We start from the raw sequence: 26,036 nt of genomic DNA on the forward strand, positions 1-26,036 counted from the left end.
AACTGTCACCAACCAGGTAGATGAGACGTCAACAAACATCAGAGAGAGAAAGAAGAAATGGAAGATCAAAAAAGTTATCTACAGTTTATACATATATGCATACAGTATATATATATATATATACTGTATATAAATACTGTATAATATATATACTGTATATAATATGTGTAATATGTATACTGTATAATACTGTATATAAATATATATATACATATATATATATGTTATGTTATGTTATCTATTATGTTATATATATACAGTATATATATATATATGTGTTATCTACAGTATATTTGTACTACAGTATATATATAAGCTGGATATTGGTTATAAATGTGATTTCTGTGGACTTGAAGAAGAGAAATATATGTATATATATATATACAGAATATATCTATAATCAATAAAAATATTCTCTCTCCCTATTCACAACCATCTTGCTCCAGCTATGATACAAATTACAAGCTTCCAACAAAAGTTTTACCAGGTAAATTCTATGTAATATCTTGAAAGACACTTCCTGAAGTTTGTTATTGATCCAGTATTTATTTATCACCATTAAATAAGGAAGACCAGAATCATGTAGAAGAAGTGAAAGAAAACAGAACTGATGTGTTTGTTAGATCACTTCTCTTCAGTTATCGATGATTGATTGATAACTCACCTGTGGTGACGTCATCAGCTCCGCTTAATGGGCGCCTGCACACACACACACACACGCAGAGAGAGAGAGAGAGAGAGAGAGAGAGAGAGAGAGAGAGAGAGGAAGTGAGTGAGTGAGGAGAAGTATGTGACAGAGTGGAGCGGAGGAGGACTAAACAATCCAACAATCTGCTGCTGAACTTCTCTCCAGCAGCTCTGACCGCTGAGACTCATCATCTGATCATCTAATCACAAGCAGAAGAAGAAGAAGAAGGCTGCTGTTGGACGCTCACCTGTCGCAGGTAAGACAGCTGTTGATCTGAGTGTTTACTGAGTTTCAGCTCGCTGCTCTTGTGATCCATGGGAATGTGAGGCGGACATGTTTGCTCGCACCCTGTAACCTATAATCCTCCTCAGCCACACAACTTAATGTAGAATCAGACTAAACAGAACAAACACTTCTCTGTGTTATTATAATAAGAGTTTATAATGTAAAACTGCAGTTAGAGCTGGTTTATTACTGTCATGTGATGTGTGTCGTTATAATGACATGTTTATCAGAGTTAGGCCTGTATAATAACACTTTGTGTGTGTGTGTGTGTGTGTGTGTGTGTGTGTGCACAGGGCTGTGTATTTATCAGAGAACAATTTGTTTTCTTGTAGTTTCTGTGGCGCACAGATTTACTGGAGCAGGTCTCTGTGGGTTGTGTGTGTGTGGGAAGGTGTGCAGAGTAGGAGTGAGCAGTGAGTCACAGGTTGAGTCCCTGGATATGAGGACACCACTGGCTGCTCTGACCAAACTGAGAGGAACAAACCTTATTATTAAAGGATCCCTAATGTGATGGGAAGAGATCTGGGAGAAACACTGGAGGTAGTTCAGGGTCACCCAGAGACAAGAGACACCTCTGCTTTGTTTTACCCCCATGTCTTATTATATCTTCTTATATCATTCCTTACATCTTCTTGTATTATCATATTATACAGTTATACTACTATTCAAGATTCACTTTATTGTCATTTCACTGAGTATTTGCATACACAGAAGGAAACTAAATATTGTTTCTCCCAGCTCCCGTCATTAAAAAGGATACAATAAATAAGTATCAAAATTAACAAACCTAAAAATAACAATAGAAGAATAAAATAAGTAAACGTTGAGACACAATTTCATACAATTTGCAGTCATACAATGCATTTTTGCATTTCGTTTCATTTTTGCAAAAAACGTGAATCCAATGTCGGCAAGCGTCATTAAAAAGTCCGGTGCTGTGTGTGTTTTTTTTAATGTTTTGCCTTCAAATCGTCGGAGAGAGACAGAAACAAGCCCAAAAAAACACAACCCGCGACTACCAATATTTGTTAGCGACTTTTCAGGAAAAACAAGCCCAAAGTTGCTGCTCATAAGTGGACTTGGCAAATCATGTTCCTCCGGTGTCCTCCGGTGCTCCTAATGGCATCTGCAAGATTTCGCAGACCGGAGGAAAACAAGCAGTCAGAGCCAAACTATAGTCTTCCGTCCAGCTGCCGTCTCTGAGCAGCTGTCAATCACTCACAAACTGTTTTCGGAAACTGTTTTCAGAAACATCTTGTAGTGTTCTGTTTAGCTGTAAAATTAGAAAGTTTGAGACCCGGCCGAGATCAGTTGAGGAAATACAAAACACCTCCCACCAGCCGGGTCACGAACGTTCAGTTTTTTACAGCTAAACAGTACACTACAAGATGATTCTGATAACATCTGAGGAGAGAAATAGACATTACAGTAACAGAATATTGATTCATATTTGATCAGCGCTGCCTAGTTTGACCGTTCGATCGGAGTGATTGACAGCTTCTCAGAGGCGGCAAGGCTCCAGCTCAGCTCTGATTGGTTGTTAAGTGATATAAACTACAAACGAAGCATTACAAATGGACAAGTTAGACACACAATATACAGTATACAATAATAACAATAGCAACATGAGCAGAGCTTTAAGTAGAGAAGTGTAATTAGTATTTTAGGCAGACTAAGTGAGGTTGAGGGCTGATTAGAAAGGACGTGTTTTGAGTTCACTTTTAAATGATTCGACTGACGAAAGCCTCTCGAGTTTAGGTAGGAAGACGGGCTTGGTAAGAGAAGGCCCTACCACCTACTGATGTCTTGTTTATTTTTGGAATAGCCTGGAGAGCAGCATTGTGTGATGGTAAAACCCTAGCAGGTATATGAGGAGTGAGTTACTAGGGGTGATGAGTAAGTTGGTGCAAGGTTTGGTATAATATTTTATAAGTTAAAAGCAGGATCTTGAAGTCTGGTCTAGCATGTACAGGGAGCCAGATATCCCACAGTAGCAGCAGGATTTTGCACAAGTTGTAGTTTGTTAATAGTTGATTTAGGTAAACCGGAGAAAGCTGTATAAATGCATGAACAAGTGTTCTCCAGGTTGTAATGTTTCCGTCCTCTTCAGACTCCTTCGATGTTGTAGGTGCTGAGGAGCTCAGCAGACCGGGCCGAGGTGACGGCGAGAGGTTCGCCATGTCCCACAGCGAGTCAGACAGCTGCATGGGCGACCAGGCCCCTCTATTTCTGGAGAACCACTTCTCCACAGAACTCCACATATCTGAGCCCGGCGACGAGTGCTGCCAGCCACCAAGCACCCCCCCAACAGTCCCATCTGAAACAGCCCCGCTGCCCCAGGAGGATGAAGTAGACAGGAAGACGTTGCCTCCTCGGGTGCGGGTTTTGAGCACCCAGAGTCCTGCAGCGTTGAAGCTCGGCACCCACCAGCTCATTCCCAAGAATTTAGCCAGCCGGCCTAAAAACCGCCACCACACCACCGTGGTGACGTTCCCGGTGGGACTGGAGAACATCAGCGGCGGGAGTCGAAGCCGTCACTCGACCCAGGGCCCAGATTTGTCCTGGGAGGATTATGACAGCGACGGAGACGGGTTCGCTTTGAGGAGGAACCGCAGGAACAAGTCGTATAGAGCGGCCGTGACCAGCCTGGACATTGAAGCTATGGCGGCGGGACGAGATACTGGAGCCACACTGAAACCTGTCAGAGAGGACAGAGCGACCAGTCCCGGTCCAGCTCGCAGCCCTGGACGCAAGGTACACAGCAGCCGGGGGGTTTGGGGTCAAAGGGCAGGAATTGTCCATTTATCATAAGCTCATAGTTAAATGGAATTTGTAGTCTGTTGGATATTATGAGTGTTTTGTAATTAAAAGCTAACTAGATATGTTCTTCAGATGCAGACAGAGCTCAGCTGATACAGTTTTGTTCCTCTAATGGCCTCACAGGTCACAGCCAGCGTAGCCAGTAGCATTGGCAGTGACCTCTGTCAAAGTCTCCTTTAGTCACAGTGATGATGCCGTGTTTCCACAACTGGTTCCTATCGTCCAGACCGGCACCGACCGGTGTGGAGGAAGTCCCCCATAGGGTTGTTTTTACCAGATTATACTTAAAAAACGCCACATTTAAGGATTGACAGAAAGAGGCAGCGCTGAAGAAACAAACAGATGTTGAATGAGATTTAATAAGTTCTAATAAGATCTAATGAGTATTACTGAAGCACAGTGTTAAACTCTGCTCTGATGTCTCCCCTCCAGAGAACCCTGGGCAGAAAGAGGAACCAGAAACAACGTGGCTCCTTCAAAGATGGTATGTTCACTGATGTGTCACTCTGTCCACGTCTCTAAATAGATGGGGAATAACAAAGACATTTGGTGGGGTATTCGGGGGAGGATGGATTCTTTTGGATTGCAAAGCAATTAGTGCTGCAACTAACCATCATTTTTTATTGTCAATTAATCTGTCGATTATTTTCTTGATTAGTTGTTTGGTTTATAAAATGGTGAAAAATGTTGATCAGTGTTTCCAAAGCCCAAGATGACGTCCTCAGATGTCTTGTTTTGTCCACAACTCAAAGGCATTCAGTTTACAGCGACACCTGTGGCCGTTGAGTCAACGACAGTCAGCGTCCTGTCGCTCTCGCTTGTGCTCGCTTGATTGAAGAGTTCTTTGTCATCTTAGAAAAACACAGAAAAAAAGTCGTTATATTATGAGAATAAGTAAGTCATAATAAGTTATGACTTTATTCTCGTAATATTCTGACTTTATTGTGTAAATCTCAGATGTTTTTTCCCTCAATGTGGCCCTAATACTCCGTAGTACATTGTCTCTTTGGCCCTCACTGCATTAGACTTATATACTATATACTTAGACTATAAACTGTGTTACCTTCGTCACAATGATCACATGTTTTGCAGCTCCAGACAGATTTTTGGGGGTTGAGGTTGCTGAACCCTGACCCCAGCTCTAGCCTTTCATTTTCTACACAAAACACCTACAATTAACTTCTTTCAATACATTCAATAGATTTATGGGTGAATAACATCAGAATCCTTCATGCGTAAGCCCGTTGTTCAGTTCAGAGACCCTTTAAACTGCTTTTTAGGAATTTGCGATATGTTTTTCATTCAAAATATTCTGTGTGACATTAAAAAGTCATTGCACATTGAGAGACTCTGAATTGAAACTGAAGTATGTATGTTTGTTGATGCGATCCTCAGCTACGCCGCGCCTCTACCAGGAGATCCGTGAGCGAGGGCTGAACTCCACCAACCAGGACGAGCTGCTTGACGACTTCGTGGTGGTGGAGCCTCCCGTGGAGGACCAGGGCATCGTGGTGAAGAGCTACCGGCCGATACAGCTCACGTGGAGCCAGCTGCCACAGGTAAAAACCTCAAAAGGAAGCACTGAGGGAAACTAACAAGACTTCTGCAAATGCGTTTGAATTGATAATCGAGTTAGTGTACTAATACATATTTGAGTCATCACTTCCTTCCACAGAAAACACTGACAGCCGATATGTCTGTCTTCTGATAAAATCTCCTTCTTGCTCTGTAACTTCAGCTGAATTTTGTTTAATATAAAAGCTTCTTACATGTTTTTGGCTGCTGCATAAACTCCCACACTCCATGATCCCGTGTGTCAGAGTATCCAGCGAGCTCGTCCGACAGGCCGGCGTCGTCGTTGACATTTCATTTTTACTATTTTCAAAACAAGTTCTGTCTCAAACATACAGCAGCATGTGGAGCTTAACTTAACGCTCGTGCTTCTTTTTTTATCTCGTACAAAGGTGAGGGACACAGGTATCCTGACACTGATCTCACCTCAGGAGAGAAAGAGACAAGAGGTAAGTGTGTGTGTTTGCTGGTGCATGTGAGTGTGTGTGTGTGTGTGTGTGTGTGTTTGTGTATGTGTGCAGGTATGCATGCCAAGTATGCAGAAATGTCCTAGAAAGGATTTAATGTGCTGCAGGAAGAAGGACAGCTCTGATGGAGCTCAATGGCAGAACAGAAACATCTCAATAAAAACACAATCGTCTTTGTACACTCAGCATGTTGCATCAGCATCCAACAGTCACAGGGAGAAAAACCTAGAATATAAGAGGCAAAGACACCAACTGCTCCAGAGACCGTAGACAAGAAACATTTGAATGTGATGCGAGTTCAACATCATGACATTTCAGCAACAAACGTACAGTTTAAGTAAGCCCGAGCTTCTCCACAAAGGTTCAGCAGCGCTGTTTAGTTTCTGTGTTTCTGCCACTTGGAGTCGGAGGGAGAAACAGCCGTATAGCATGTGGTTACCATAAAGACGGTTACTGGAATAATAAAACCTGCTAGCAGTAATCATTAAAAGTATTTATGAAAGATGCACACTACAAAAAGAAAGAAGAAAGAAAAAGAGGAAAGATACAGCAGAGGCCAAAATATCCTGACTTGTAGTCCCTGCTGCTTTGGGTCAGGCGCCAAAAACACACAGGATCCTACATTTCCCACAATGCAACTCAAAAGCATCTTTCACCAGACCTCTCCCGCCTCCTTAACGCCCACTTCTTTCAAACCCCACACACTTCCTGGCTTTCTGTTTAACATACTTCCAAGTCACATTGATTTTCATCCCACACCTGCTGACATTATCTGGTTCAAACTCCGATTCTGTGTCAAAACGCTTTCTGGGAAACTCGCTGAGCAGAAGCAGATAAAACAGATTGAGGTCGTTTGGGTTTAACAATAAAGTCACGTTACATTTCATTACAAGATATCTCCTAAAAAGCAATCGAACATCACGGACCGATACCGTCTTTATAGTATCTGCACTAACAGTATCTGAAGCTGGAGTTCCCCTTCTGTAATGTGTCTTCAGCAGCAGTCAAACAACACATGTTGTGTCAATACCAAGGTCCACCCTGTGTGCTCTGTAGTCCCTGAATAAAGCCACACCCTGCCTGAGAGATCTCACTCAGTCCGTCTGCTCCTCTCGCTCTTTTGTGCCTCAAGTCCCCTCGAGGCTTTAGCTTTATATCTGCAGCCATCCATAACAACTTTAGAGCTTTTTAGGGACAAAAGCATTTTGCTTTAACTGAGATGAAAACCGTCTCCTTACCTGAGCTCTGACCGAGCAGAGCTTTACCAGCTCCACCAGGCAGACTATCATGTACTACTCTTTAGTGACGTTTTGAGCTTTTAGTCTGAAACATCGATGTTGCCGCGAGATTATCAGCAAGTAGTTTTCTTAATTTAGCTCCGCTGATGACCTTTGGTCCCGTCTGAGGCCACTTCACCTTTACAGGAAGTGAACGGTGTTGCCAGATCTCGCGAGAGAAATAAGTAACCAGGTTTATAGAAACAAGCCCAAAAGAAGCGACCTTACCTACCGACCGCAATAAGAGAGAGAGAGAGAGAGAGCGAGAGGGAGAGAGAGGCGGTCACTTGATCACTTCATATATATGTATGAATTCATTTTGGATTACATGCATTTCAGTTCTTTTTTGCATCCATTTTTAGCTTATAACTTTACATTTTTTTTGTTAACTAAACTTAAAGAATTTGAACATTTAATTTAATTTTTGCATTTCGCAACTACCAATATTTTTTAAGCGACTTTTCAGGAAAACAAGCCCAAAGTCGCTGCTAATAATCAGACCTGGCAACCCTGGCAGTGACGGGGTGTGTAGATGCGTCATCACCACCTGATGGCTCACCTCAGATCCTGACCACTAACAGCAGAGGTCAACTAAACCCTCCATTACTGTCGTACAGTAGAAACTACTTTGACCACCGCTACAGATTGCTGATCTGATCTGTTGTCTGCTGGAGTACGCTTCTGATTCTCCACCAACAAGGTCGTGTCTAGAAGGTAACCCACAAATTGCAAAAACCTGCAAAAAGTCTTGCGAGACTCCCTGATGACCTTAACCATTCAAGGTCAATGCCTAACCTTAACCATCTTGCAAAAGTTTTGCAACTTGTCTGTCTACCTTTAGACACAACTCACCAACAGCAGCCTCAATAGACCAGAATGCATTGCAGCCACATATGTTTGTTTTGTCTGTTGTACTTTCTTGATTGTGAAGAACTTCTTCACTGCTTTGCTCTGTTTATTTATGTGTTAAACAAACATTTAAATGCAGAAAGTAGAGGCCATTTCTCTGGATATTGTTAAAAAAGGAATTCTGGGAAATGTAGGAAATTACCCAGAGGAGGAAAAAGCAGGCTAGTGAATTAAAAAACCTAAAGATCTAACAGTAAGAGCATCACATGGTGGGGGTTTTCCTATTTAAAGAATTAAAGCTGAAAAGAAAGTGCATGTTGCTCCTTCACATGCACATTCATTTTGGGTTTTGTGTGATCATTTGACCAGGCCATTTTTGAGATCATCACGTCGGAGCATTCGTACCTGCACAGCCTGGGCATCCTGGTGCGTCACTTCAAGAACAGCGAAGCGCTGAAGAAGACGATGACGGCCACGGAGTACCATCACCTCTTCTCCAACATCTCCGTCATCCAACAAGTCAGCAAACGGTGGGCGCAACACAGTCTGTGTGTTTATATGATAGATAGATAGACAGATAGATAGATAGATAGATAGATAGATAGATAGATAGATAGATAGATAGATAGATAGATAGATAGACAGATAGATAGATAGACAGATAGATAGATAGATAGACAGACAGATAGATAGATAGACAGATAGATAGATAGATAGATAGATAGATAGTAACTTTATTGATCCAGAGGGAAATTCAAGTTTCCAGCATCACAGTTCCATATTGCAAAACATATTAGCAAAAAGGCACAAGTAAGTAGTACACATGTTAGTAAAAAGACATAAGTAAGTGACAACTGAGATACGGGACTATTAAAAATGTGAATATAGTGCAAAAAGTGATGTAGTGCTGGATAATAAAATATAGGAGATGCAGGATGAGAACTAAGGTAGAGAGTTTTGTTTTTTTTAAATAGATTAAAGTGCAGAATAAAGCTGTACATTGTTTGTAGAATACAGTAAAACCAGTCTATAAAGGTGCAGAGTAGCTCTGTCTATTAAAGTGCAGAAGTGTGTGTGTGTGCTAGGGGAGGATCTGATGATGTTATCAGTGTGTGAAGCAGCGTAATAGACTGATTGTGTCTACAAATGGAGCTGCACATTGAGGTGTTAGTTAACGTCGTATTCCCACCGAAACGTCGGTTTCAAGCAGAAAATGGGTGGATGTAAAGAGTCAGGCGGAGTATTTGCCCTTAGCATGTCTTCAGTATCCTGTAGGCTCCATCAACATGTTAAAACACGCCCAGACAAATTGGTTCTGCTGCCTTTGCTGCTATTCCCGGGCTTTAACATGATAATGTGCCTGAGAGAGCTGCCTGTGTGGCTCGGTACGTTAGAATACTGTGAATGGAAATAGATCCAGTTTTAGGCAGCAGCAACAGAAGAAGTGTCTTTCTCTTCTATCTTTGATCCTCTTCTTTTGTTCCAAGTAAAACAGGATGAGTGAAACTAGAAGGTGTGTTCAGCTGACTGTCAGTATCTGTGTGTGAATCCTGGAGCTGCTTCCTGGGTTGGGCGGCTTTCCAGGTGTCATTTACTCCTTTTTTGTTAAAAGGCACTTAGCAAGGGGAGGGCTGAAACTCATTTATACCTGTTATATAATAATAATAATGATAATGTAAAGCCTTTACAAACGCTGCGGCAGAAGGGTTCACCTGGATCTTATAGTAGAACACGTAGTATTTTAGTGTACCTTGCAGTCTGTGCTCTTTTCAGGATGTTCTGAAGGGCACATTGTTCAGAATCCACTGAGTAAACGAAGAAAGAAGCCTTTTTGTTTTTCATATTACAGCTCAAATAACTTCTTCCAATGACCACGACAGTGTACAACATTAAACTTAACATTACAGGGACACCAGGCTCTAATGTCATATACACAGTATACTTGACCAACTTGGTTGTAGCTAGGGCTGTCAATCGATTCAAATAGTTAATCCTGATTAATCACATGATTGTCCATAGTTAATCATGATTTAATGTAAAAAAATTTATCTGTGCAAAATGTACCTTAAAGGTGATTGTTCAAGTATTTAATCCTCTTAACATGGGAGTGGACAAATATTCTTGCTTATGCAAATGTGTGTATATATTTATTATTAGAAATCAATTAACAACACAAAACAATGACAGATATTGTCCAGAAAACCCTCACAGGTACTGCATTTAGCATAAAACAATATGCTCCAATCATAACATGGCAAACTGCAGCCCAACAGGCAACACCAGCTGTCAGTGTTGTCAGTGTGCTGACTTGACTATGACTTGCCCCAAACTGCATGTGATTATCATAAAGTGGGCATGTCTGTAAAGGGGAGACTCGTGGGTACCCATAGAACCCATTACATTCACTGATCTGGAGGTCAGAGGTCAAGGGACCCCTTTTGAAAATGGACATGGACAGTTTTCCTTGCCAACATTTAGCGTAAGTTTAGAGCGTTATTTAAACCTCCTTCATGACAAGCTAGTCTGACATGGTTCTTCACTCTAGCTTTAAAACTGAGCCGCTACAAACCAAAAATCGTAAATGCGTTAATGCGATAAAGAAATTAGTGGCGTTAAAACGAATTTGCGTTAACGTGTTATCGCTCTGACAGCTCTAGGTTGTAACATAAAGTTTCTAGCCTCAGATTAGTTTTGTCATACTTGTCTCAGAAGGAAACGCTGATACATTCATCTGTACGTGATGAGGCAAGTGTCGTTATCACATGTTATTACACGGCTTTGTTGAATACTCGGTTCTGCTTGGTCAGTCACAGCATTCTACGGTCTGTTATTTCTTTATAGCAGACCGTTGCTATGTAAAACAGACCGTTGCTATAGATGCAGTTCTAACCTCAGTCTCTGGAGGACCGTTTTTAAGCGGGAGCCGTGTAATAAGCGGGATAACGTACAGCTAGCGGGTCATTGTTATGAAATAAACCTCTTCAGGGCGATGCAGACCCCCCCCATCACCCTGTGGGGTTTATTACGCAAACAATGACCCGCTCGCTGTGCATTATCTCTTATCTAATAACCTGTAATTTAAAACCTAGAAGTATTCAGTTCAGCCCTCACACAGCTGTGTGTGTTCCCGCTAGGTAATCAGTCCGTGGGAGGGAAAAAACACAATCCTTTCACTTCTACACTAACCTCCCCCTACCACTCTCTCTCGCTCTCTCTCTCCATTTTCAGTTTTTTTGAGGACCTTGAACGGCGTCACTATGACAACCCGGTGATCCGGGACATCAGCGATATTGTTCAGAACCACTCCGCCCACCACTTTGAGCCCTACATCGTCTACTGCTCCAACGAGACCTTCCAGCAGAGGACGCTGCAGAGGCTGCTGTGAGTAGAACAGAGCAGGCTGAGGGTTTTCTGCAGTAACACAGCAGGATGAGCTGAACTCTCTCTCTATCTCTCTCTCTATCTATCTATCAGGACCAGCAACATTGCGTTCAAAGACACTCTGAAGCAGATTGAAGGGAGCAGTGATTGCGGAGGCCTGCCCATGATCTCCTTCCTCATCCTGCCCATGCAGCGAGTCACCAGACTGCCACTGCTGCTGGACGTCAGTTTGATCTTTACTTTACTGTATCTATCGCTTAATGCAAACTTTTAAATGAATCCCCAACTATTTTGAGTAATTTATTAAGAAAGAAAAGTCCAAATTTTCTGTTTCCAGCTCCTTAAATGTGAATATGTTTTAGTTTCTTTACTACTCTGTGACAGTAAACTGAATGTCTTTGAGTTGTGGACAAAACGGGACATTTGAGGACATCATCTTGGGCCTTGAGGAAACACTGATCGATGATTTTTCACCATTTTATAAACCAAACAACTAATCAACTAATGGAGGAAATAATCGACAGATTAATTGACAATGAATTCCTAATTGGAAAACACACAGCAGCTGAAAATAGGAGCCTGAGAGACACTTTATCTATTATTATTAAGTGTGTATTGTCACCTGATCACCACATTATCAGCATGTCTTTATAAAACTTATTTTATTTTTTTCTTATTTATAAAAGCTTGTGACGAGCTTTGCACCCGTCAAAATCTAAAGGCATCAACACTTATTTATGTTTCATAGAGACACATTTTTGGGGTGATAAAAGTAAACAAATGAACATAAACCATATATATATTAGGGCTGGATAGTGGCATGAATCTGGAAATAGGATACATATCATGATACAGGGGTTATGATTCAATATATTGCGATATATTGCTATAACTTTTTTAATTTAATTTTAGGACAATTTTAAAAGCGTAAAGATCACGCCACCATATGCCAAAAATCGGAGCAAAAAGGTGTACTTTTTTTATGCAATCAGAACAGTGAGATCTGCATTTGCATTAATCTTAGTCCCTGTAACATCCAACGTCATAGCACTACTTTGAGTCGGGAACGCACACTGAGAGGATGCATATCTTTGCAAATGAAATAAAGTCTTGACTGAGTTAATCTTTGCATGTAAACTATTCATTAAAAATCTCTATCTCTCTATATATATACAGTAAGGCAAGGCAAGGCAGCTTTATTTGTATAGCACATTTCAACAACAGGGCAATTCAAAGTGCTTTACATAAACATTCAAGAATATTGCGACAAAGTGCAAAAGAACATTAAGACATAATTAAAACAGTTATAAAAACATAAAAACATTAAAACATTACAAATCTAGCTAAAATAAAAGCTAGGATAGAAGCTAAATAGAATACAGTATATAACTTTGCAAATACGTGCATGTACACTTGAGTTAATAATATGTTTTTAATGATTTAGGAACTCCATATTCAGCTTCACGGCCTGTACAGGTGCGCAGAAGGTTGAAAGTTTCACACCTTTGTTGTCTCTTCACAGACGATCTGCCAGAAAACTCCAGACAAGACAGCGGAGTACTTCGCTGCTGTTTGGTCGCTGCACGCCATCAGCAAGGTAGAGATGTTGAGAAGCATGTCTCCCGTTTGAGAGTGGACCGTGAAGTCGATGTGATTATCACGATGTCGTTATTGTGATTGTTATTTCAACAGTTGGTCAGCAGCTGCAACGACGGTGCTCAGCGGATGGAGAGGACGGAGCAGATGTACACCATCCAGAAACAGATGGACTTTGGTAAAATCAAGGTGAGTTTCTGCACAAACACCTTCAGGGAAAGTGAATATAGAGTTCTCAGGGTTTGTAGGTCAAATGATGGATGTGAATATCAAAAGAAAGGAACATAATGGATAAATCTTTGGACCGACTCCCCGTCATGTGGTAACGATGAAGACTCAGTTTACTAACCTGGACTGATGTCTCTCGTGTCCCCGCAGCCGTTCCCTCTGGTGTCGTCATCGCGGTGGCTGAAGAAGCGTGGCGAGCTGGCTTTCAGCACTGAAGAGCTCAGCATCTGGAGGGCGTTCAGCCACCGCAGCTACTACCTGTTCCTCTTCAACGACGTGCTGATCGTCACCAAGAAGAAGAGGTCAGTGGCACTGAAATACACAAGAGTTTAAACTATCACTTAAAGGTGATAAATATCCAGAGTGTTAATATATACTATTGTCTATGTAAAGATATAGAGGAGTAATGTCTACCTGAGCAGAGAATGAAGTCGCTCTCCCTCCTCCACGCTGCTTTGACATTACTGTGCCGGCCGTGCGTGCTTCATATTCATGCATGTTTGTGCATGTGAACGTGCCCCACTGGCTCGCTCGCCGCCGCTGCTCCGCGCCGCACTAATATGGCGGTTACAGCTGATAACGACCCGCCGTCTCGACCGATGGCGTCGTTGTGGAAGCGTAGCAGCCGCCCTCCTGTTCCCCCCTCGGGTAAACACTGTTATCGCTGTCAGCACTTTCGCCGTGGTTTGCACTGTTAGCACTGTTAGCACCAAGCCACCCACGCCCCGTCTTTGCCATGTTGAGAGCCGTCGAGAGGCAACAAAAATTCTCCCAATCCCGTATTTAGCACCTTTAAAGCTGCAGTGTGCAGGATTTGGCGGCATCTAGTGGTGAGGTTGCAGATTGCAACCAACTGAAACTTCTCCCGTGTGCCAAGTGTGTTGGAGAACTACGGTGGCTGACATGAAAATGCGAACAGCCCTCTGTAGAGCCGGTGTTCTTGGCTACTGTAAAGAGAGGACCCGCTCCCTATGTAGATAGAAACGGCTCATTCTTAGGTAACGAAAACACAGCGATTCTTTACATCCACCCATTTTCTTATTTTCAGTTGATTAACAAAACTTAAACTGACGGACAGATGTAACTGACAGATTTTCATATTAATTCACACAAACATCTGCAGATATTCTCCAGTATGTCAGTTCAGGTTAAATCTGAGAGGATCACATTCAGCATCCTGTAATATCCTGTTGAAGAGGAGTCTGGCAGCAGAAACAAAGTCACCAGAGCAGGAAGCTAATGTTTGCACTGCGAATTTTAAAATTCTTCTTTCACAGACCAAATCGCTCTCACTTTGGATAATAAAAAGAACTCAGATTTGCATCTGGTAAAATGGGGGGATGCTGGAGAAGACAGACGTTAGAACCAGGACAAGATTTTGAAGCATTTCAAGAGCTTCCCTGGTGACTCCGATGGACGCTAAGTAGGTCCAGCTGCTGACGGGCAGGGAGTGAAACGAGGAGAGCGAGGGGACAGAGAAGTTGTGCGTGCATACTTGAGATTCTTCAATCTTGCATTCAGCGTGTCAGCTCGACAGACTACGGCTCTCTGTTTTGAGTTAGAGGAGAAACCAAACGATGTCAGCACAGAGGAAGGAGCTGCCCACAACACTGCAGTCATTCTAGGGTTGTTAGGTCGACACTGTGACCCAGTCTTCAGGAGATAACATCTAGGAAATGCTATTAGCAGACAGTCAAGGAATGTGGTTTGGATGTGTTAATAGTACACACATACACAGTAAAATAGAAGCTGGGTTTCATTATAATGTGCGAAAATGTTAATTTAAAATCACAGTGTTTCTGAGATTGTTCCGGCACAATGTGTGAATGTGAATAAAAGCCAGTTTTTTGTTTACCCAGTGAGGAGAGCTTCGTGGTGATGGACTACGCCACTCTGGAGAACGTGGAGGTGGAACTCGGGGAGGATGCAGAAGGACGGGCGACTTCGCCTGCCAAGAACAACAGCTACTATCTGTCCTTCAAGCTGCTGATGAGCAGGAACAGCGAGGGGAGAGCGGAGCAGATCTCCCTGGTGGCCGAGTCCAGGTATGACCTCCTTCAGCTCCCGTCAGCCCTGAACTTCACATAATAAACACAGTAGTTATCCCTCAAGAGGGAAAATATATATATAGGTATTAATTATTATAACAATTTCATCTGGAGGGAGGGAACCTTGGATTATTTTGCTGAGCATCTGACATCTTCCGGGCACATACTGGTTCATACATACACCGGAGGAATCACGTTCCAACAAACAGCAGCAGAAGTGTCCTCTTGGATGCCCCTATGGTAGAGAAAACATGATAAGGTGCTCTCTAAGATTCCCTTCTAGTTGAGAAAACATGATAAAGTGCTCTCTAGGATGCCCTTCTAGTTGAGAAAACACGATGAAGTGCCCTCTGGGATGCCTTTCCAGTAGAGAAAACATGATAAAGTGCCCTCTAGGATGACCCTATGGTAGAGAAAACATGATAAAACCCATGGAAGGTGTGTGTGAGGCTATAGGGGAACCCATGGATGGTGTGTGTGAGGCTATAGGGGAACCCATGGATGGTGTGTGTGAGGCTATAGGGGAACCCATGGATGGTGTTTGTGAGGCTATAGGGGAACCCATGGAAGGTGTGTGTGAGGCTATAGGGGAACCCATGGATGGTGTTTGTGAGGCTATAGGGGAACCCATGGAAGGTGGTGTGTGAGGCTATAGGGGAACCCACGGATGGGTGTGTTTGAGGCTTTAGGGGAACCCATGGATGGTGTGTGTGAGGCTATAGGGGAACCATTGATAGTTTTGTGAGGATATAGGGGAACCCATGGATGGTGTGTGTGAGGCTATAGGGGAACCCATGGATGGTGTTTGTGAGGCTATAGGGGAACCCATGGATGGTGGATCCTCATGCCATCACGGCTCCTGTCAACCACATCTGATGTTTTGTGTCTGGCTCCCTCTACTGACACAAGTTTTAATGGCACCCTAAACTCCTCCTGTGCTTTTAGTCCACTCATTAGAAACAGACTTTTTGTGTTATCACATACACAATAGTCATATTTAACCGTGTTCTTTGTGTCTCTGTCTCTCAGGGTGGACCGGGCCCGTTGGATAGTCGCTCTCACAGAAAACAAGCAAAGTAAAGATGGTACGTCAGCCGGCTTTATTTACTAAGGGAGGCCTTCTTTGGAAGAGTTCACTCTGAGCTTGACCAGCATTCAGTGTGCACATTTAATCTTTCAAAGTGGTAATTAATGACAAACGTTCTCTTACCTTTCATGTGTGAATGATTTATTAGTCTTTAGGAGGCAGCGGAGCTGCACGGAAAACAGATGGTTCGCATTCACTTTCCACTTCAAATGAGTCTGCAACTATTTCAAATGCAGTTGTATACATACATCTATACATCTATATATCTATATATCTTTATATCTATATATGTATATATATATATATATACATGATATGTGTTATAGACACGTCTCAGAGCTGCATAGGTTCTCCATTCTTTTCCAGACTTTTAAAGGTTTTGGACTCAGAGATCTCAACGGGACTAAAGGTTAAATCAAAATATATAAGTTCCCCGACACTGATCTACAGTATGTGAATCCTGACTTTGGGTTTACAATGTTTCACAATGACTACATATAAAGAACATGATTTGTACTTCTGATGTGAGTCCACATTCTGGTACACAATAAGTGCATTACACAAAACAACAGTTTTCGTAATAAAATAATGATTAAGGAATAAACTCAGTGTTTTCACAAAGCTCATTTATAGTGTATGTGTAAACGTGTTTACCAATTAACTAGTACAAGTGGAAAAAGCTCAAAATAATGCTGTAAAATTTAATCAAATGCCTTAAAAACACCTGTTTAATCTGGTGCTGAATGTGCGTTGGACATGCACAGAACAATTTTCAAAGCCAGACGGACGTGGAGCGATCATTCAGATTCATCTGTAGTCATATACTGGAGGTCTACAGGCCAAATAACATATACAGTATTTTGGATATTAAAGTAATGTTATTTAAATTAAAGCCATGATGTTGTTTATACAAATACACGCCCTTATGATGTCCATGTTAGTGGCATATTTACAACTAAACTATCCCACAGGCAGCACTCACAGAGGCCGTTATCACAGGGTGTGCCTTTCCAGGAAGTAATGTGATGAGCTGTAGATACTCAGCAGGATGGGGTTTTATAGCACAGAGTTCATTACTCTTCAAATATAAGAAAATATACTGTACCTGTACATAAAAAGCTTTGGTTTGATGGATCACATTGCATTATGGGAATGTGTTTCAGGTTTGCCACAGTACGAGGCCTCCAAAGCCTACATGCCGAAGGAGCCAGACGAGTTGGGGCTGCAGCAGGCCGAGTTCATCATCGTGCTGCAGACAGAGGAAGGTGAGAGTGTGCGTTTAGCTTCACCTCTACCCGTAATACAACATCAGACCTTCATATAAAAGCTAACTGTGTGCTCCTCCCAGCCTGGTGTTATGGTGAGAGGATGCGAGACGGAGAGAGAGGCTGGTTTCCTGCTACCTGTGCCACAGAGATCACCGACCCCACGGCCATCGAGAACAACATGCAGCGCATGAAGCGCCTGCGCAAAGAAACCAACGTTTGAGTGACTCTCGGGATGTACGGGTGGGGTGGACGAAATAACAGGAACACCTTCCAGTAGATTTCTCATAATGTACTGAACACAGTGGTCCAGAAGAGGAAAGACCAGGATATGAAAAGCCTCAAAAATGGCCATTTATGCTGTCGTGGTTTCACTAAGATGAATTACAACGTGACCATGAGGTTCCTGGGCTGAATCCAGCCAGTATCCAGGTTTCATGATACTCTCCAACGTCAGACTGTCCAAAACAATTACTTTAAAGCATGACCATCAGGTGGAATTAACAGTTAAATATCATATTTGTTTGCAGAGCTATTGTACATATCAAGGTGTTTATGTCCACCATCTATATGTGCAGCCGATAGCAGGACTTACAGGCCAACAGTCTTTACTTGTACAGCGCTGCCTTCTTACTGTACATGTTATTTCCTTATTGAATGTTAAACTTTAACCTACTTGCTGCAGTAAACAATGAGCCTCAGGTGCAGCCTTGGTTTTAATATGTAATCTAGGAGCTATAAAGTTCAGTTTTATTGTCTAGATACTCTTTAGTTTGAGAAGTTGCATGCAAAAAAACATTGAAGTGTTATTACCTACACTTTATTTTCATGAGACACCTGACCTGAAGAGGAGGAACTTGATATTGTGCTAAATATTGGTTGCATTTTCTTGTTGTATCACATTGTGTTAGTGTCATTTCAAGATGCTGTGGAGGGTTTCTCTGTTATCCTGGAAAAGGAAATGTCACCACAGAATTATCAAAGTTTTGGCAAAACATTTACCATATTATAAAAGCAGTTTACAAGCTGATTTTGGTTGATTATAAGACTTACTGCGTTATACAAGGTTATATTTGTCTAATATATCCATATTTGAAATTTAAAAAACACTCCAACTTACTGTATAATATGTAACTAAAAGAAAAATTTAATTTGTGTCATTGTTTAAGCCCATATACTTGAAATATGAAAATAAAGTCAACACTCGAGACAATGTTCCTGGTTTCTGGACTTTTATTTGAGCTTGCATTTTGTTAAAATGTTTGAATACATAAAAAGTTATTTAAAAATGTCAAACTGACCAGATATCAAATTTCCATTTTTTCTTTAAAAACCATTTGGTGTAAAAACTTAGGACAGATTAGAAAAACATTGCTGTTTCCCCAAAACGTTTTTGTAGCTGTCACATAAAAATAATGGAAAAAAAACAAGTCTGCATAGATTCTGCAGGCAATCGGTGGTAATCTGGTCAAATGCATGGTGCAAGCTTGTGACGATCGTCAAGTCAAATCTTTATTGCTCAGATCTTGTTTGATGTTTCATCTTGTTGTTGACAAAAAACTGTAAGAAGAAAAAAGGAGCAAATTAGTCAAATGTTCATCTGGATTTTCAATCATGTGAGTTTAGTCTTGTAACTGGTGCATCATCAGTTCTCCCTGGTGCATCATCACCAGATAGCAGAACAAGAATCTGAAGCTTAAGCTGCTGCTTTTAATGGAGAAGAGACAATAGTGAGGCTCTGTAGAGCCAGACAGTTTGCTTTATCAAATCCACTGCATTACCTCATGTTTGGATCATCCACTACAGAGTCTAAAAAGTGCAAATGACAAGCTAGCCAAACTTAATTAGCTAGCTTAGCTATTCACATTTTAATGTTTTAAGTTTCCTAGTATTTACTGTCAGCTCTGTCTGAATCCAGATATTTGTGAAGCTTGAGTTAATGGAAATGATCAGGACAGACTGGGATCAGCAATCCTGAGGCTGCAGACTCACCCGGACGATGGTAAAAGATGGTAGGTGCCGGTGGGCAGGTTGTTTCCTACTCAGCCCCACCCTGCTGGGCCTCGGGAGCGGACGTTTTCTCTGCAGATGGTTCGCCTCCTGTCTTGGCCTCCTTGGTCTCCTGGCCGGGTTTGCCACCAGTCTGTGGGCGTCTGCGGCGGTAGTTGAAGTTGCGACGATAGCGCCGCTGGCGGGGCTGTTGGTTCTGACCATCTTCGCCGCCCTGATTCTCCTTGTCCTCCTCACCGTCCCGCACCGGTCTGGGACGGGGTGGACCCCTAGAGGGAACAAGCAGAAAGCAAGCAGCTGTAAGCAACCATGGATTATAAAGTGACTGATATCATGCAAATACATACATGCAATACATCCTTCACTGAGACAAGATGCAGTTATTAAGACAATTGCTACTAAAAATGTACAGAAGCAAAATTTGAATGCACAGCTGCAATTTGAGGTTAGGCTTCAACAACAGGAGAGCTTCTCTGACCGAAAGAGGTGCCAATTTATTCATTCAGGTTCGTTTTAAGAGGCAAATTTAAGTTGGTAGACTCGGGGCTCTAGTGTTCAGACAGCCCGGTCCTTTACTCTCCCATTGTTGCAGCCCTGTGTCAATGAAGCCAACATGTAAACCTTGGAATGAACCTTGGTCGGAAGCCTCTGTAGTAGCTCTGCCTCGCTGGTTTGTTGCCCTGGTCGGGACCTCCCTGACCGCCCTCGTCACCCTCGCCGCCCTGAAAGCAAATAGATCAAACAACTGACACGCAGCTTTTCCCAAAGCCAACATGTGGGCAAACAGACTTTAGAACATTCATAATGAAACGTTCAGCCCTTGTAATTAACTTAATGCTTAGGCTGATAGAAGTGCAACATCAAGTAGCTCACACAAAGCTGAGTTTAGGGGCCTTTTTAAGTCAATTTGCAAAAGATTGGCCAGACCCCCGACACACCAAGATTCTTTTTTTTTGCACAACCACGTGAGTGTTGAAGGAGAGGGCGTTGTGTATGACATCAACATATCAACGTGTCCCGACTGGGACTGCTGGGTGCCTGCTTCAGGATAGAAGCCCTGGGCCGGCGTACCTCAGTCATCTCCCCACGTGGTGCGTTGGTGTACGGGGGCCGGCGGCCGTAACGTCTACGTACAAAGTATGGCGGGTAGCGCCGTCTGCCAGGGTAAGCGGGCCTGCGCTGCTGTGGCTGCGTGTCTCCTTCAGGGGCGCTCTCTCCCCCATCTCGGCTGCCTTTGTCACGACCTCCGCTGCTGGGCGCGTCGCCCTCTCCATCACTCTGGTAGTTATCTGGATATTCTCCAGCGCGGGGAGGACCCCTTCTCCGTGGATAGCGCCTGTAGCGGTTCCTGTCAGCAGCGTACTTACTTCCCTGGACTGCAATGCCTCCTGGGCCGGTGACATTTGCCGCCTCTGCTCCCTTTTTTTTTTTTTTTTAGAAGAAATGTAATTACCAAAATTAATTATCTAGGAAACAACAATTAAAAGGATGAATTTTTGAATTAACTTTGGACCTAGTCACAAAAAATCACCAACCAAAGCACAGCTTACCTTTTCTCCCTCAACTACGTCAAACTCCACAGTTTCTCCGTCTCCAACACTGCGAAGGTATTTCCTCGGGTTGTTCTTTTTGATGGCTGTCTAAAAGCAGGAATAGTTCAGATGGGAGATTTTAATATTCATGATCATTTAAAAAAAAAAAAATGAATAAGAAAAGAACACTACCTACAACTTACCTGGTGTACAAAAACATCCTCTTTTGTATCATTCCTAAAAAAAAAGGGGAGAAGAAAACCACTCGGTTAGTTCTAGTTATCAGTATCTTGTTGAGCTACAGAATATAACGACGTCTCTGCAGACAGATTGCGACTCAACCAGAGAGTGTGCGGATAAGTACTCTGCGTAACAACAGCATGGAGACCAGCAGACAAATCGTCTGGTCAGCTTTGTAAGCAATCAAAGCCATAATAGGATTGGGAATGTTCCTTCACTCACAGAGAGATGATATCAGGGTCTTTAGGAAGCAGGGATGGGGGTGGGGTCCACTTACCTATTGATGAAACCATATCCATTCCTGACGTTGAACCATTTGACTGTACCCAAGACTTTTGTTGCTGCAATGAGACAAGATAAAACAGAATCGTTAACTAAGCTTCAGTCATTTCCTTTTCAATCAATGAGAAGCTTCTAACCAGCTTGACCATCAAGACCTGGAGAACAGTAAGGGAATCAAATAACGAAGGCCAGATAATGTGGAAGTTATATTTAACTCCCAACTGTCACCCTTTTATAGATCCTGGTGCTTAGGGGTGCCAGCTGCACTTTGGGTGTGAGATATGAACCAAGAACAGCATTATGACCCAGTAATGACTGCGCCATTTCTCATGCGGAACTTAAAGCTGTTCTCCTCCACGTTATCAGGGCCTCTGTGTTATAGGGCTCCTGTGATGCGGCATATTGCGATAAGATACTAGAGTGCTCACTGGCGTTTCAAAGTCCACCTACTGCAGACCTACTACAGTAGACTCTCAACAGGTTCAAACAAAAGCTGCAACAAGTCATAGTTGACTGCTGTACTTGCTGACCAGCCCTCACTTCTCTCTCTCTCTCTCTCTCTCTCTTCCATTACAATTTTGAAAAGAACATCCAGTAATCCACCTTTTTTAGTACATAATGTTTATTCATTTCTGACCTATTTATTTACCTATGCTGTTTTTAGCCATTTTCTCATGCCATGTGATGGCATACTGTATGTTTGTCATACTGTATTGTATCTGTGCTGTTTGTGTCGCTTGTGTGGACTGGTGGACTCTTGGCCATGTCATCATTGTAAATGAGAATTTCTCAAATGATTTTACCTGGTTAAATAAAGGTCAAATAAAAAAGACATACTGTAGACCTACTACAGTAAACCTACTGCAGTAAACCTACTGCAGAAGACCTACTACAGTAAACCTACTACAGTAGACCTACTGCAGTAAACCTACTGCAGAAGACCTACTACAGTAAACCTACTGCAGTAAACCTACTGCAGAAGACCTACTACAGTAAACCTACTACAGTAGACCTACTGCAGTAAACCTACTGCAGAAGACCTACTACAGTAGACTTACTACAGACCTACTGCAGAAGACCTACTAAATACAGACCTACTGCAGAAGACCTACTGCAGAAGACCTACTAAATACAGACCTACTGCAGAAGACCTACTGCAGAAGACCTACTAAATACAGACCTACTGCAGAAGACCTACTAAATACAGATCTACTGCAGACCTACTGCCCCATTTTGCGCCGCAGTGCTGAGCACCGGAGCGCTCACACGTGGTGGAGTCGCGCCCGGATCCCTCAGCAGACCAGCTGGCTTGTTAGCATGGTAGCTAACGAGGTCTCAACCATGTGGTTGGATTAGAGCCAGCAGGCGGAAACTACCGCAGCACCTCAGATCGCATCTATTCACACCAAACCCCCTCATGTCAGAACACACATATAAACATGTCCGTGTATTAACAGGTTTCATCTATCAAATCAAACTAAAAGGCAGAAAAAGGAACCCGTGGAATCAGACTGGCGGACATTTTGGGTTCCTTCAGCCGTGTTAAGAGCTAACCTAGCATCGTTAGCCGAGGAGCTAGCCCCGCTAGGCCCGGACATCTGAGCACAACCTTACAGCCTCTAACCGCCTCTAACAGCCTCTAACAGCTGGTTCTGATTTTTATATATTCATATGTATTTATAGCGTCGACATATATGTTGGACACGCGTTTGTTGACGTGTTTGGACTGTTCTGTAGGAGAACCCTGGTTGTAAGACGGAACCAGCCGGTTCCCTGTGAACAAAGGGACGAGCAGTGAAGCTAACTGTTAGCTACCGGCAGCTAACCCGAATGACACATTAAATCTATTTCCTCATTCACAACATGTCTCACTGAAGGCAGGAATGATACCCACTACAGGCTCGAGATACCTGCACACACTCTCTGACCTGAGGTTATCTTTGACCTGTTATAATCTATTATTGTTGGTTCTTTTTACTCATTTTCTCCTCGGTAGCTAACAGTTAGCTCCGCTGCTCGACGGCTAGATGAGCAGAATGAAATCCCGGTTCCGCCGTGATGATGTGTGATTAACGGGTAAATATAACGCTACCGTTAACGCCTAACTGACTGTCACCTGATGGGTTATAACGTGTACTGAGTGACGTTAACGTAGAAACAACCACACGGCCGTTAACCAGCCTGTAACCGGCCGGTTCGAGGTGTGACATTCTGCTGGCGGTTAGCCGTTAGAAGGCCGGTGAACGGTAAACGGTAAACGGTGAACGGGGACAGATTAACCGGTTAAAATGTAAAAGAACTACCTTTATACATTTATTCTGATTTAATAATTAATGTCACTTGGAGAAATGATTCACAATTTATCAAGCAGTGAATATGTAAAGCTAGAAATGATTACTGATATTACAACTGACATTGTAAAATATGTGCAGCTAACAGCTACTAACGGCTACTAACAGCTACTAACGGCTACTAACGGCTACTAACAGCTACTAACGGCTACTAACCGTTAGTAGCCGTTAGGACCGTCGCTTCGCTTCTTGTCAGCAGATTTATGTTTCATCGCCTTTAAATAACATTTATCATCTTTAATACCTAATTTAAATTAAACACTTTAGTAACAGACATCCCACAGATGATACATATAACAGGATTTATTAGATAAATGTATTTAATCATCTGTTAATGTCCTCTAACGTTAGTCTCTATGAGAGTTAACGGCTTTATGTCTAAACGGTTAAACGGCGGTTAGCTGAGCCGGTGGTCGGTTAGTTCCAACCGCCGCTTTCTGCGCATCGCCTCTTACACGGTGTCCTGAACCACGCTAGGAGCTAACTGAGCTAACTGAGCTAACTGAGTTAGCTCAGCTAGCTCTGCTAACTGAGCTAACTGAGCTAGCTGAACGGAGCTAACACTGAGCTAACTCTCCGGTAGCCGGTAGCCGTAGCCGGTAGCCGAAGCCGGTAGCCGGTCTTCAGTAGCCGGTAGTATCTGTTCTTACCGATGACCTTCTTGTCCCCCGCGGTAGCTTCGGCTGCCGGGCTGGATGGGCTCTCCGCGTCGGCAGCGACGTCGGGCGGTGGTTGCGTCTCGGCCTCGCTGCTCATGGTTCCTCCTGGTTGGTCTGGTGTCTGGTGCTGCCGGCGGCGGCTCTCTGCTGTGTTTTCCCGGTGCTAGATGGTAACCTGGGCCGGCTGGTGGTGGGGGCTGCTGCCTGCGGCTCTCTGCTGCTTCTCTCTCCGCTCCCGGTGCCGATCGAACTGGGCAGAGTGAGACAGAGAGCCGGAGACTGGTCCCGTCGGGCGGCCGCCCAGCGAGCCCTCCCATTGGCTGGAATCTGCACCGAGACACACAACGCGCTCCTATTGGCTGAGACGGCTGTCAGTGACGGTTGAGAGCAGAGTTTGCTGAAAGTGATTGGCTGAAGGAGAATGTACCTGTCTATTGTTACCGCCCCCTTAGTGATGTCAAATCCAGACATGTCAGACAGATAACACACTGACACTTTAGGAACACAGTGTCTGCAATATTATAATTATACTAGAATATATTGCAAATACTGCAATGATGACTATAATTATTAATATGCCATACTTGCATAAAATGTCATTAAATAGTATCAAAAGACAAAGCACGTGATTATCTTCATTTCATATTTGTAATCTCAGGTGAAAGCAGGTCTTCAGCTCGGTCTCAAGCTTTGGGATATAGCATTGTCATTTTGTAAACTGGGTGTTTGCCTGAGGTAAAGGTTGCTTGTATTGTTGCCATCACTACTGACAAAATATAAAATGCCTATAGACATTAATAATACAGACATGTCAGACAGATAACACACTGACACTTTAGGAACACAGTGTCTGCTCGGTTCTGTGTCTAACGGATTTTAACTAAAAAATACAAATATTGCAATGAAGACTACAATTATTAATATGCCATACTTGCAAAAAATGTCGTCATTAAATAGTATTAAAAGACAAAGCACGACTTTGTGATCATCTTCATTTCATATTTGTAATCTCAGGTCAAAGCAGGTCTTCAGTTCAGTCTCTCAAATATAATTGTCATTTTGTAAACGGGTGTTTGCCTGAGGTAAAGGTTGCTTGTATTGCTGCCATCACTGACAAAAAATATGAAATGCCTATAGACATTAATAATAGACATTGTACACTGTCTGTGATTGCTGCAGTACCGTGGAAATGTATTGAGGGATCACTGACCTAGTGTCTGCTCCGCTCTGTGTCTTTTAACGGATTCTAACAAAAAATACAAATACTGCAATGATGACTAGAATTATTGATATTGATATGCCATATTTGCATTAAATGTCGTCATTAAATAGTATCAAAAGACAAAGCACGTGATTATCTTCATTTCACATTTGTAATCTCAGGTCAAAGCAGGTCTTC

At 42.7% G+C, this 26,036-nt stretch overlaps 2 protein-coding genes across 5 annotated transcripts; one reads left to right on the top strand and one right to left on the bottom strand.

The window, feature by feature from the left end:
* The first annotated feature begins 762 nt into the window (after positions 1–762).
* On the top strand, positions 763–18,976 carry arhgef16 (Rho guanine nucleotide exchange factor (GEF) 16). The gene is made up of 15 exons (XM_037773209.1): positions 763–944; positions 3,084–3,727; positions 4,226–4,277; positions 5,189–5,352; positions 5,758–5,814; positions 8,328–8,488; positions 11,187–11,339; positions 11,433–11,562; positions 12,862–12,936; positions 13,032–13,124; positions 13,314–13,465; positions 15,023–15,208; positions 16,241–16,296; positions 17,462–17,563; positions 17,647–18,976. Exons 2-15 carry the CDS (start codon positions 3,152–3,154, stop codon positions 17,784–17,786), a joined length of 2,097 nt encoding a protein of 698 aa, XP_037629137.1. The 5' UTR covers positions 763–944; positions 3,084–3,151; the 3' UTR covers positions 17,787–18,976.
* Positions 18,779–24,887, bottom strand: ybx1 (Y box binding protein 1). 4 transcript variants are annotated; one of them, XM_037773249.1, is made up of 8 exons: positions 24,629–24,887; positions 21,623–21,686; positions 21,309–21,342; positions 21,124–21,213; positions 20,708–20,992; positions 20,207–20,295; positions 19,556–19,842; positions 18,779–19,123 (listed from the first exon to the last, which is right to left on the bottom strand). In XM_037773249.1, the coding sequence occupies exons 1-7, from the start codon at positions 24,732–24,734 to the stop codon at positions 19,602–19,604; spliced, it is 909 nt and encodes a 302-aa protein (XP_037629177.1). In that variant the 5' UTR covers positions 24,735–24,887; the 3' UTR covers positions 18,779–19,123; positions 19,556–19,601. The 4 variants fall into 4 exon arrangements, with proteins under 4 accessions (XP_037629177.1, XP_037629176.1, XP_037629175.1 ...); XM_037773248.1 differs by having other exon boundaries at positions 20,195–20,295; XM_037773247.1 differs by having other exon boundaries at positions 20,645–20,992.
* Positions 24,888–26,036: the final 1,149 nt, after the last annotated feature.

Source organism: Sebastes umbrosus, chromosome 6, assembly GCF_015220745.1.
Source record: "Sebastes umbrosus isolate fSebUmb1 chromosome 6, fSebUmb1.pri, whole genome shotgun sequence".
Classification (NCBI taxonomy): Eukaryota; Metazoa; Chordata; class Actinopteri; order Perciformes; family Sebastidae; genus Sebastes; species Sebastes umbrosus.